The sequence below is a fragment of the Gambusia affinis genome, linkage group LG20 (genome assembly GCF_019740435.1).
Source record: "Gambusia affinis linkage group LG20, SWU_Gaff_1.0, whole genome shotgun sequence".
NCBI classification, from domain to species: domain Eukaryota; kingdom Metazoa; phylum Chordata; class Actinopteri; order Cyprinodontiformes; family Poeciliidae; genus Gambusia; species Gambusia affinis.
This window is the reverse complement of record NC_057887.1, coordinates 2,989,950-3,003,851: the sequence shown is the minus strand read 5'-3', so window position 1 is coordinate 3,003,851 and position 13,902 is coordinate 2,989,950. Positions and strand designations below refer to the sequence as shown.

Here is a 13,902-nt window from a genome sequence, read left to right as displayed (position 1 = left end):
TCTCTCTGCCCCACAAATAAATACCTCTGCAGGGTTTACCCCATAAAACTTGCTAAGCCCAGTGGTAGGGGGCGCTGGGGCAGTCATCCAGCAGCACACTTTGTTTTTGTGTTGAAAAATGTTAAAAGTCACAAAAAATGTTGATGTGCACGAACACGCATCATAATTCTGAAACAATAACATGTGAGTCCAAAGGTCAGGTGTGTGAACAGCTTCCCCAGTTTAATGAGTCAACTATAAATCCAGCTTAATCTGTCTTTATGGTCACTTACTGGTGCTTTGAAAAAGCTCTATTTAAAATAAACAAACGATCCTCAGCCTGGTGGGGAGGAAAGTAAACCCTGTTGTTCCCGCCAGGCTGACAGTCCACTGGGGAAAATCCTGTCACTAGTACATTTTATTTCTGAAAAGACATAAAACATTTTTAGGCTTTTTCCATATGTTTAATAAATATTGTGCAGTCAGACATGACGTGACCTCATCTGATCGGTCTGGTTTCCAGTCTGTTCTTACTGGTTACGCCTGATTGTTGTTGTGCTGTTTATTGCCGCCGCTGCGACCGGTTTGACAACATGCCGGCACGCTTTAGTCCCGCCTCTGCTTCGGTTAATGGTTTGTGGTTCACCTTCCTACCAAGAGGCCTCAGCTCCATCATACGGCCATAAGAACCGTCGCGTTCTTCCGAACACAGGAGAGATATTTTCCACTGTGTTTTTACTGCAGGGAATCTGCATTTCCTGAGGTCGACGTCGCCTCCTCTGGTAAATCTGAGTGACTTCTTTCAGTTTCTCTGCATCCGATTCCTTTTTCAGTCTGCGAATGGCACAATAGTCGGGCTTGTGCGCTGCTTGGTGCTGATCAGAGTTTGGGCCAGCGAGGGCAGCCGATGGCCTAAGTAGCCCTGTCCTCGCCGCTCAGCCTCTGTGTTTCTGTCCACAGGCCCGCCATTGTTTTTGCTCCATGCCTCGGCTTGACAGGCCTCCAGAAGCCAGCCATTGTATTTAATTACAGGTCGTCGGCCCCCTCACAGACTCTTGTCCTTGTGTCCTAGATTTCCATGGGTGCTCTCATTAAGAGACTGTACATTCAGTTTGCGTGTGTGTGTGTGTGTGTGTGTGTGTGTGTGTGTGAGAGAGAGAGAGAAAAATAATCACTTCCTTAATTGTCCTGTGAAAACTATACATCAGAGATTTTAGTGTGAATTTCTCCAGCTCTTCAGGATATGTTTTGTTGTTTTTCTACAGTATTCATGCCCATGAAGCACCTAAAGGCACCACGCCGTAATGAGCCCCCGTCAAGCATGGCGGGACAGCGAAGAGAACTGAATGGATTTCTGATGATGAGAAAATATGCCACGTTATGTAAGCGCTGCCCTGTTTAAGCTTAATTTGTTTGACGTGAGCGTGGTGACTGCGACTCCCAATGACCCCTGCGTCAACGGCGAAGCTTCCCTCGCTGCCCCTCCATCTCACGTCTGCTTCACTTTAAAACTCTGCCGTGTTCTGGAGACACTGCAGAAGTTTCTCGTCGTCTTTTTTTTAGCGCTTCCAGTAAAAAAAAGAAAACGTTTCAGTGTGTGTTAACAGAAGGACTCTTTCACCTACGTCTTAGCCTTTTTGTTTGGCTCTTCTCTGCTTTCTGATTGGAGAAACTTTGATTAATTTTTCCCTTTACCCTCCCAGCTGCTGTCGGCAACCTGCAAAAGGTGATAGAGAATGTCTGGATCTTTCAGTGTTTAAACCCGAGGCCACAGTGAGACCCGTTTTGTTTTCAGATCGTTTTCAGAGGAAGACACCGAGCGCAAAACTTCCTCCTTCATGACATGTAACCATAATCTGAGTGCCCTCAGATTTTAGGAGTTGTGGGATTTATCTTTTGTCTTTGGCAAAAGATTACTAGCCTTTTCTCCTGCTACTAGCACAAGACTCACGTTCATTTTAGTTGTGTTTACCCAGAATGCTCTGCGCTGTAGTCCACTTTCTGCTTTAGAAACCTTCTCTGGTTCGCTTGGCGTTCACATATGCATTTGAACCGTACCAGAGTTCACTTCAGTCGAACCCAGACGTGGGTTTGTAAACATTTTTTTAATATAACCAGTATAATCTGTTGGAATTTTCTCCTTTCTTCCTGTGACAGATTTCAGTATCTGCAATAAGACGCAATGATACACGTCTTTAACATTGCGTGTTTAGTTGCCGTCACTCATTGATGTTGAAATGAAATATGGAGCTTCCTGTAGTTGGGCTTAACTGTACCGACACCAGAAACCCACTTGGACCTGCTTGATGTGTTTCAGATAACAGACTGTGAACAGACATCTTACTGTGACTCCAGCTCTAGCCGTGGGGCACTTTGTCATATCGCTCTCCCTCTCTCTCGTCTCGCTTGTTTCCAGTAAAAACAACGTTTCTAATGCGTGAATATATTTTTGTATTCATAAGCTGTAATTCTTCCTTTGAATCTCTTCATCTGGAGCATGAAAGACTAGGTGCACCTCTTTAAACTAATCGTTGCTGGCAGCGAGGGGAATAAAGGAAGTAAATCTTTAGAGCTCCTGTAGACAAAGCCAGCACAGACATGCTAGAGTTTCAAAAGCTGCATAAAAACAAATGTTGTTATGGCAGAGCTGCACTATTTTAAAGTGTTCAAAGCGTCCAGATCTTAGTTGGTTCCACCCCCCCGCCCGCTTTCGCCTGACCGTAGCTGGCTCAGCATCAGCACTCGCCAAAGCAGGATTATAGACTTATTTGGTCAAGGGTTGGCCGTCTGTTGTGTGAATGCAGATTTTATAATTGATTTAAGAGCAGTGTTTTGTAACACACTCGCTATTGAGGTCAAAGTCCAACACTTATTACATGAAGTCAGGTTTTGTCCTCCATAATCCCAGCGCCACATGTTGTTTGCTTGGTCGGTGTAACCTTGACAGCAACCAAGATGGTCTCTGTTGCACCTGCTGCAGCACAGCCTCTCAGCCACAGGGCTGCCCCTGCTGGTTTTGAACGGGTCCGTTGCAGCCTGCGATCGATCCCGCCATCAATCTAAGCACGCATGCTTTAGAGAAACACTGAATTTTTAAAACGGAGGCAGTAGTCCAGTAATCCGACAAAGCCAGACTTTGAACCTCAGTGTGGCCGCCTCGTGCTGCTCTCATACACACAGACGCATAATATGAGCTCTGAGTGAGATTTCTGCAGTGATTCCAGTCGTTGCTGGTTTGATAAGAGTCATTTTTCCACTGATAACACCTGAAGCTCGTCTTTGACTTTAAAGCTGCTTTTCCAGCGCATGCCTACAAGTTAGCCTTTTGGTGATTTGTACTGGACATAGCTAAGCATATCTATGTGCAGGAGGAGGGGGGGGGGTTGCTTAAGATCTGCGTCTGGGTGTTTGCTCGTGAGATTGTGTTTATCCCCGCTGGTATCGATTAACGCCGAACGTCTGTCAGCGCCGGCCTGATAGTGTTTGCTAACCCTGCTCTCATTGCTCTCTCACATTTTTTTCCCTCTCTGCTCTCCGCAGCAATAGAGACCCAGAGCACCAGTTCAGAGGAGATAGTGCCAAGCCCGCCCTCGCCTCCCCCGCCGCCCCGCGTCTACAAGCCCTGCTTTGTGTGCCAGGACAAGTCCTCAGGGTACCACTATGGTGTCAGCGCCTGTGAAGGCTGCAAGGTAAGACTTCCCCTGAATCTGCCAAACAAGCAAGATTTTCAACAATCTCACAGCCTTTGTGTGAGTTGCACCACAAAAAAAGCGGAAGGGGATCCCCCCCCCCCTCCCCGCCTCTTTAGCGTTTTCAGGCTAAATTTTCACATCTTTTTGAGATTTTTCAGCGGTAGATGCTAGAATCTCATTCAGAATCATAAGTTGGGAGTTTTTCTTATACCTAACTTGTCATCAGTGGGACTTCTTCCATCACTCGTACATTATACAACAAGATCTCTCCTGTGATGGATGCTCCTCTTATCACAGGGTGTATGAAATGTCATCTGTGCAGGATTTCAGATTTTGGCTCCTCGTATCGGTGCCGCTGACATGTCCAAACCGGGGCTGCCTGTTATCAATGCCGCCCTGTTGACCAGGTGTCGAAGAGGCTGCGTAACCCTCATCTGCTCCCTTATCAGCTGATAGTTGCTGTGTGTGCATACATGTTCTCCTGCTGGAGGTGAACACACAGTATGTTTATCCAGCCCATTCCCTGGCGAAGCAGGTCGGTAGTTTAGCATAGGATGAGACGGAGGTGTCCTTTTACTTAAAATGTATTCACATAAAGTGGTGATCTGATCTGAGATGAGATTTTGAGCAGGCGAAACTGATTTAACTAAGTTTTATTATTTTACAACATCGTCTGTAGCAGGTCTGTCTTTCTCCTGCTTGGAAATGTTGGGTAGAAAGTCCTGAAAACTACAAAAGTGTAGTGACGGTCTGGATGAGTGGCTGGCATCACTGTGGAAAACAGCCTCTGCAGGGTCTTACAGGTAAAAAGAAAATGTTTGTTTTTATAGATTTTTATATCCAGTCCTAAATTCTTGTTAACTCCTGAAAAGCTTTTCCTCCCACAAACTGCCCTGTTATCGTTTCTTCAGAGAAATAAAAGCCAAACGTTTGTTAGTAACGACCACTGTCTGTGTCATCAAAGAAAACATACATTCAATATTTGGCTTGAGAATGCCAAACTTCAGAAGTCGACTAAAATCCATCATCAAAGCTGCGTTTGAAGGTGATGAAGCCGGGTAAACACCGGAGACAGGTGCTGGAGCCGAGCAGCACCAATTTCACTGAACTTACCTGGATTTTTCTAAAAATAAAATTCCGAAAAATTCTTGCGCTTTGATTACCGAAACAATGACTTCTGAGTTTCCAAATGTGGGTCACTGGGTCACAAGGCTGTAGAAACTGAAAATGCTCCGATTTCCGTCACCAATCAGTTTCTCTTGAATACTGCAGAAGTCTTTGTAATGAGAAATGATCAGAATAGCCCAGTTAACCACAGAGTTTGTCACATAAATGGTTTTTGCATAAAACAAAAATGTATAACAATTTAAGAAGGAAGTAAAAAATCTGCCTGTTCTGTTGCTGAAACAGGACTTTGTAAAACCAAAGTTTTGATGCTCTATAGTTCCTGTACATTATTGAGTTCATTGTTTTTCCAAACACTTTGTCCTGCAACATTTACTTCCTGCTGGGGTCATGTGACCTGCTCTGATCTGAACAGACCTGAACAATGTCTGTTCAGTTTGGGAGTTTATTGCAGGATTCTGTCCCTCTAATTATCACCAGGACAAATCTGGAATACTTGTTTTATATACCTTAACGAAAAGGTTTCCAGTAATCAGACTGATTGAATAATACATATAAAAGTTCATTAGGCTGTTCCTGAATCGGTAAAAATGTACATTTTTGCTCCTTCTGTTTATTCCTTACTCTGTCAGTAGTGCTCGGTGGAACAACTCTTCAAATTCAGTTTCTGGTTTAATTGATTTTTTTTTTTCTCACTTTTTTTCCTTTGAAAAAAATTACAAATGGCAAAATAATTTTTCAAACACTGGCTTTTATTTCAGCCATTCCTTCTGTTAGTTGACCTGAATTCATAAACCAAATACTTTGAAACTGTAAATAAAACAAGATGGCGGCTCCAGGTGGATTGACATGACCTGAAGTATGGGACCCCAATGAGTGCATTGGTGGAAACAGTATCTTAATTTCCCTAAAGTTAAATCTTGCTGTTACTGTATTGGTTTAAAAGCCTTAAAAGTTGATAAACAGAAGGAAGCAGACCCAAGTCTGACCTGTAGTCTCTACACTAGTTGTGTGTGGAGACGTAACTGAGGCTTTAGTGGGTCACTCCACCACAAAGCCTCATCCAACCTCCGCCGTGAGTTCCCACCTACGAGCTGACTCCATATCTGCAGTGCTAATTCGAGAAGTTTGGGGAGGCTGGGCCGTATCTCTGACTTCAGAGGAGATGTCTTGGTATAGGATGTTCAATAATTCAACACTACAGGCAACCAGGAGAATGTATATAGTGTCTCATTTGAGACTGGGGTAAGTTGAGGGTTAGCAGCATCAGCTTCGCTGCAGCATGCCAAACTACAAAGGCATATCCTGGGGGCTGCAGCGAGCTGGGGAAACGAACAGGGGGGTTGGTGGTGTGTGTGTGTGTGTGTGTGTGTGTGTGTGTGTGCGTGTGCGTGTGTGTGTGTGTGTAGGGGTTGAGGGGTGCATGTCGAGCTCTGCTGCTTGGAAGACAGCTCTTTCATTTGTTGTTAAAGAAGTTTCACCGCCCGCACATACTTACCAGGAATGCACTTTTTTTTCCCCCTTTTTTTTTTTGCCTGGAGATATTAACACTTAGCGTTAATATGCATAGCCACCTCTTCATGTTTATGTTTCTATCTTGGAGGCACGGCAGTGCGGAGAAGTTTACGGTATCCAGCACCATCAGACGGCTCCCCACCTCGACAGCTGCTCTGCAGCTCCGGTTTGCTGCGACTTTTCAGATATAAGAAAAAAAACGAACGCCCTCTACGTTCGCGGTGCCTCGCATCAGCTGCTCCGTAGCAGGGTGGAGGGTACTGTCATGGGTTCAGGAAGGTTTCCACAGGCACACTCTCAGTAGGAAGCTGGGCTAATCTGGGAGCAGCATGAAAGTCACAATTCCTCCACTTCCCGCTTAACCACACAGAGGCAAGGCGCATACGTAACGTCTCCTACCGCCGATGAGACGAGAAACACGACGAACAGAACCACTAACGTGTTGGTGCCACTCCCCCCCATCTCTTCCCTTGCACGTCTTGCAGCTCTCATCTCCTCCGATCTCTGCAGGGCGGCTGACAGGCCCGCTGAGGGCTCTTGTCGCCGGTTGGATTAAGCACTGATACAAAAAGAGGCTTAAAGGCCGCAGGAAGCAATGACTCCAAAAAGGAGCAGGAGGTTCTAGTGTGAGGGGGGAGGGAGCGCCGCCCAATCAGAAGATGCTCCGAGGGGCCACCTGCACCTCATGTGATCAGGAGGGAGCGGGTCAATCCCCTCGTGACATCCAGGTCAGAGTCAGGACTCTATCGGGTCAGAGGAGACAGAAACACGCACACAAAGGCCAGCAGACTAATCCCTCTGCAAATAAAATGAAAACTACAAGCCTTGTTGTCCTTCACCGTGTTATCTGCCCAGACTCACTCCTCTGTAGTCCTGAGGAGACGCTGCTGCACAGCTGTTTCCGCACTTTAACTAACCCAAGAAAAACCCGTGGAATAACTCTGAGTAGAACATATTTCCTCGAAAATCGGACATAGATCTAGCATTCACTCTGAAATATGCTTGATAATGAGCCGTCCGATGGCACCGTCTTGCTCAATGGGATGAGAAACAGGACACAGTGCAGTTTCCTCTTTTTTTTTTTTTGCTGATCCGAGGCCCGTCTCACTTCCACTCTGCGGTGGCGGACTGGAGATGTGAGAGGAAGGTTGGTGATCCGAGCAGGGAGGACAAATTGCGGGCTTATATCTACCAGCCATCTGTCGGCTAGCACGACTAATCCAGCAGCATCGGATGGGGCTCCCACCCCCCACCAACAAAACATCCATCCTGACAATGACCTGTATTGCATCCATCCACAGCCTCTGCTTCTTTTGCACCAGTTGTTGTCTGGTTTGCATTAACCTTCTCTCTCTTTAGCAACACTAAATCAGAGATTAACAGTGAGTGTATCATTCAGTATTAAGGATGGCTCAGTTTACAAGGGATGGCTTTTCAACTCATCTGTTTATTTGTTGCAGAAATCAGCATTTAATGTTTGCTGAACGGCTTGAACTTCATATTAGTGATTATTCTGGCTGGTCTGAAGGATTTTCGGATCAGATGGATAACAGAATGCTAATGCTAACGCCACAGTTTCACATAAAAGATTCACGGATCTGGCATTTCAAGATCAATAGCGATTCCAGTTTTCTAAGGCCTGACCTGCTGCTAACTCTGGTTTTTATACAGTACTGAACACAGCACTGAAAGGAGAAAAAATGTGCTGCTTGTTTGATAGGAGTCAATTTATATCTGATAAAAGAAAACTGCAGAAATTATAAGATTGAAGCATATTTTCACCAAAGCTCATGTCCCCGTCCTCGTTATTTGTTTCGTTTTAACGCAAAGCGCATCAGAGTACGATCTTGGTTGGTGCTCTGAGAAACTGACATTTATACTGATAGAATCTTACAGTATTTCAGCATTACCCAATTATTTAGTGAATCATTGGCTTCAAGACTTAATAATATTTCAAATAAAAATTATAAAACTTATTTTGTTTACTTTAAACAGGACAACTTGCTGAAAAAAAACACAAAACATTCTGTTTCTTACCGTTGACTAAAATTACATTGGAGTTACAGACTTAAACAAAAACCTAAAAGTAATACCTGCTGAACTGAGTAGAATGTTTCATCTTTATTTCTGAGTATAACAAGCTGATGTCAGATGGTTAAGCTGCAGGATTCTGCTCTGATAGGAAATGCGTTCAGCTGCTTAGCCAACATGCTGCTACTAGTTTAGCCTAGCTTAGCTTAGCAACTGTAGCTTTCAAGCCCAAAGGAGATCTAGAGTGATCTGTAGTAAGTCACTTTTTACACGTTTTGTCATCTCATTAGTGTTTTTAAACTGTAGGAAGAGTATGACAAAATGTTTATTTTCCAGATTTGTTTGTAAAGCTTTTCTAGAAGAAAATTGACCTTGGGAAGCTGAAATAGCTAGCCAACACACTATTGGCTTGTCGATCCAGAAACGTTGTTTATTTTTCTTGGAGCTGATTGGCTCTCTCAGCCCGGGGCCGCACAGTGGCGCAGTTGGTAAAGCTGCTGCCTTGCAGCAAGAAGGTCCTGGGTTCGATTCCCGGCTCAGGGTCTTTCTGCATGTTCTCTCTGTGCATGCTGGGTTCTCTCCGGGTTCTCCGGCTTCCTCCCACAGTCCAAAAACATGACTGTCAGGTTAATTGGTCTCTCTAAATTCTCCCTAGGTGTGAGTGTGTGTGTGAATGGTTGTTTGTCCTGTCTGTTTTCTGTGTTGCCCTGTGACAGACTGGTGACCTGTCCAGGGTGACCCCGCCTCTCGGCCAGAACGTAGCTGGAGAGGAACCAGCAACCCTCCTGACCCCATTAGGGACAAAGGGTGAATAGAAAATGGATGGATGGATGGATGGATGGATGGATGGCTCTCAGCCCCAAAAAGTAGAGATAAACAAGACAGTAGATGTTGGCGTCTGTGGTAGTACTAAAACAGTTTCCACTGTGTAAATAAACACATGTGGAACTGAAGATAATCGCTCTCACCTAGCGCTTTACAGCTTGATGTAACTGACTGGGTCGGTGAACAGTCAGGTTCTCTTACTGGTTCTGAAGGCCGGTCGGTTCTGCTGAGCAGTTTCCTGACGTGCTAACGTAAATGGAGTGCACCGCGTTTCACAGATTAACCCTCTTATGGACTTAACTCTGTGATGGTTCCATCTTTGTTAACTGCAGCTTTAAAGTACGAGGCCATTTTCCATTTGGGTCGCGGGTTCAATTTCACATGTTGATAGGTGTTTTGTAGTCGTGAGGATGAACGTTTCATGGCGACCGCGTGGAAACGCTTGGAGACGGTTTGGCAGGACGTCATGTAGAGAAAATGGAAACGGAACAGTCAGAAGCAGAGTTTTTAGAAAAGAAGCCGCCCCGACTGCTGGTTTCATCCTGTTCTCCCTGTGTGTTTCTGTTCTGTAGGGTTTCTTTCGGAGAAGCATCCAGAAGAACATGGTGTACACTTGTCACCGGGAGAAGAACTGCATCATCAACAAAGTCACCCGCAATCGCTGCCAGTACTGTCGGTTACAGAAGTGCCTGGAAGTTGGGATGTCTAAGGAGTGTAAGTAGAAACTCGCCATTTCCGCAAATCCCTTGCTGCTGGGCCAGAGCGGCAGATCTCATCATGGCTGTTTTAATCCTGCAGTGTGTCACGACTGCACAAAATGTTGCATGGCCTCAGCTCACTCTGTTGCGTAAGCAGTGTTCAGTGCTCGCACGCATGGCCTTTGACAGGGATTCAGGTGTGAATGCTGATGCTTCGTTTACAGATTAGTATCTCTCACTTCAGGCAGATGATCAGCTGCACCTGAATAATGATTCTGGTGCATAAATGGCTTTAGGTTTCAGGATGAACAAAACAGGCTTTCTATGCAGTCTGGTAAAAAATCTGAACACATATGGGTGTTTATAAGGAGATTCTTAAGGGCCAGGGAAAAAGTTTTTGTTTTTGAGACATGTTCACTGGATCCATACACCCATCTGTTCATCAGTTTGATTATTCATCCCTCCATCCATACATTCATTTCATTACACTGGTATTACACGTAATGTTCAATTCACATGAACTTACCCTTATCAGTGTTTGTTATTCAATATACAGAAATCCAAGTTTGTAACATTTAATTAATGCATTCTGTTAGAAAACAAATTTTTTCTCCTAAGACCTTCTTTGGATGATAAATATTAACAGAAATGAACTGATGATGTCAGAAAAATGTCATCAGTTTAGTCAGAAGACCAGATTTCTCTAAATCAAATTAGAATAAAAACCTGACCTGATTGAGAAAAATGGATGTTACTTTTGGATTCAGTGGTGAAAAACAGAACCAATTCAGTTGAAAAAATATAGACGACTTCCAAAAGGATTTTTTTTGTTACCCAGTGTCATCCATTCATCCATTCATCCATCCATCCATCCATCCATCCATCCATCCAACATGAGTTAGAAAAAAACTGTAGACTAGTGTGAACTTCGAAGACCTAAAAAATGAAGGAGCCCTGAAACTAATGTTGCTCTGTTGAGGATGATGGACTGAACTGTGTGTGGGGAAAAGGGCAGCCATGTTCACCGAGTGGCAGTGACAGTGTTTGCGTGTCCAGGGTCTGGCAGGCCCCTGTGATGAATTCGTTCTCACCTGCCGAGAGCCAAAGAGCAGGCGTCTGCTCCCATCATGGGGGACGCTCGGTGAACACACACCGCACACCGGCAGCCAGAAACAGTAATTGTCGGAGGTGTGACTGCTAGGAGTTCGGAGGCCGGTGCGGAGTTCAACCTGGTCACGTGACCCACCCACAGCCCCCGTGCGACGGCGCACATCCGCACCCCATTTGTTGTAGCAAATACAAGAATCAATAAAAGTCCAATCCAGAAAGTCTCTTCCTGCTTCCTCCACCTGTTCAGACGCATGCAGCCCGTCCTGCTCTCTGCGCCTCACGTCTTTACACAACTATTTACCTCCTGGTTGGGCTGCAGGAAGCGCTCCCCGTGCAGCAGCACTGTGGCTTACAGTAAAACAAGTTATCCTCTGAGCTCCTTACCTTTGAATGGGGCCATTAATCATGCTTACAAGTATCACAGCAGCCTTCTCTACGCACAGCTGCACACTGCATTCAAGCAGTGCTGCAGAGTGGAGCTGGAGAGCCATCTAGTGTCGACAAAATGATACTGCAGAAAATAGTTTCCTGAATGGACTCCTGGCTGAGGATTTAAATGTTTTCATTGGTTCGCCGAATTGATTGTTTTGTTGTTTGTTATTATTCTGCAAATGGTTTGTGCAGTGTGGGCAGATTGCTCATCTTCTGGTCAGAGAAAGTGACATTGGTCAATGGAAGTTGCCAAAAAACCCGGAGGCCGGTGCTGAGGGAGAGGCAGGCCATCTGGGGCCCACCGGGGACTCTGACACCGGCTCGCGCTCATCACAACGCCCACTCCTGCATAGTAACGACGCTCAGGCCGCAATTATGCATGCGCAAGGTGACAACACAAGAACGAGTGAACGCGAAGGCATCACCAAGACCAAAACCGCTCTCCTCCGCGCAGGAAGTGGACCGGCGAAGGGCGTCTTGGTGACCTTGTGTCTGCTGGCAGACGGCTCCAGGCGACAGCGCCAGGCCTTCTGCCAGGTGGCAATGCCAAACAAGACAGAAGAGGGGGGTTGGGGTAAAGGGTCCAGGGAGGCGCTCAGCGGCTTCAGAGAAAGTGCCTATAATCCTGCTGCCTGGTTAATATTAACATGACAGCAGGTGGTAAAGGAAGAGAGCTAATTATGACCTGAAAGAGGAAGGTTGATCCGTCACAGTCTGCATCCAGCCATGAAAAGAGGGAGTGAGACGTCCACCCATGTTTAGACTGCTCAGGAAACATCAGCTCATTCATCTTTGATCTCAGCCCAGAATTCAGTCTCACACCTAGAGGAACCTCACGTCTCCAGGGGTTTATTAGCTGAAAGGCTGACGTTGCTTTTATCTCAGCCTTTAGTGGAAAAAGTAGGTGGGAAGTCCTACAGGGTTCATCCGCTATAAACTTAGCATTGCAGCGATTTCCTTCAAAAAACCTGCTAAGGCCGGTGGTAGAGGCGCTAGGCTATTCATCCTGCAGCCCTATTTGTTTTTGAGTTAAAAAAGGTTTAAAGTAGAAAGGAAATTTGAAAGTATCACTAGGTAATTATGTGCTATTGGAAGACATTAACAATAGCTTAACAGCAACTACAGTCTTGCAAAAAGGCAAATGTGTCAAAAAAATAACAAAACTACAATTAAAATAGATATAAGTTCTTCAGTTGTTTCACCCTAATTAAAGTGTCCAAAATTTTTAATCCTTTGTCACTGTATTTGCTGAAGTTGTTAGCATGTAGAGCAGGAAAGACAGGAAGTGGTTATGAATAAAGAAGACACCTGACCTCAGCCTCCCTATGTGTTCACACACTGACCATAGTACGCTGCCATTGTGCTTCCAACCGTTTCATCAAAGAGACTCTTTAATATCACTAGAAACCTTCTAGTATAATGTAAATCTGTATGAACCTTCGTTAGTCCTGTGAGCAGTCAGTATCATCAGCTGTTGGAACACCAGCCTGTCAGAGGGCAGCTGACATAAAGCAGGTTTTTATTATTATGAGTTTAAATGAAGGACGACATGTTGAGAAAAACTCTATTTTAAACTGTTCTTTACAAAGTCAACAACATAACAGGGTTGCTATGTGCTCATCCTGGAGGAGTGGGTGCTTCAGTCTGCTGGGTTCCCTTAAATGGAAATTCAATGTCCTGTTTGATAACTAGCATCAGTTGGAATGTATGTGTGTGATTGAATTGAGATTACTTTTTTTGTAAAGTGCCTCAAGACCACATTTGCTGGGGAATAAACTGAATTGAATTAACATCTTCTGTTAGCAAGTGCTGTGATTAGCGTCACTGAAACATCACTCTGTGTGCATTATCTCAACAGTGCAGACCTTTGTCATTTAAAAAAATTTTTTCACCGATTCTGAAAGTAGCTAACTTCCCTCAATAAGTGTCCACATTAAAGGGTGTTACTATGGAAACCTGGTAGTGATACATATAGTTATCTACAGATATTTATTTTTATCTTGTTGCCATGTGTTTGGTTAGAGGAGGGGTGGAAGGCTGGTCATGTGGTATTTGTTTGGTCATGTGACCGTGATGTCAGCATAGGATTATGAGGAGTTTAACTGAAGCAGAGAATAGATGTCAGCTGTGTTGTTTTCACGCTGTTAAAAGTGTAGGAAAATACATGTAATAGTTTGAAGATGGACCCAAATTTACATATTTGTGCATCCCTGGTTTATCCGTCCAGTTTGGATGAAATGCGTATCTGTTGCTTGAACTATAGATCCAAGAGAAGTGATCAGGGGAAAAAAGGAAAGCAGAAGTCCAGCTGCACATTTCTGCTGTTTCCTCCTGTAAATCTTTGCGTCTCCCTCAGCTGTGTTAATTCAAGTTCAGAGCGGTCTCTGTTCCCCACTTACATCACCTCCCCTTGTTTGTCAAACTCCCAATATCACCCAGACGGCTACATTTTCCTCCAGGAAGGCTTTACACAACGACAGACAAAGTAATAAAAG

The 13,902-nt window shown here is 44.8% G+C and overlaps 1 protein-coding gene across 4 annotated transcripts in view; it reads left to right on the top strand.

The window, feature by feature from the left end:
* Positions 1–13,902, top strand: part of raraa (retinoic acid receptor, alpha a) — a 185,605-nt gene that overhangs the window by 162,341 nt on the left and 9,362 nt on the right. For all 4 annotated transcript variants that reach the window (XM_044103663.1, XM_044103662.1, XM_044103664.1 and 1 more), the window contains 2 exons: positions 3,520–3,668; positions 9,740–9,881. In XM_044103663.1, coding sequence (XP_043959598.1) covers positions 3,520–3,668; positions 9,740–9,881 — 291 coding nt within the window. The remainder of the gene's footprint in view (positions 1–3,519; positions 3,669–9,739; positions 9,882–13,902) is intronic.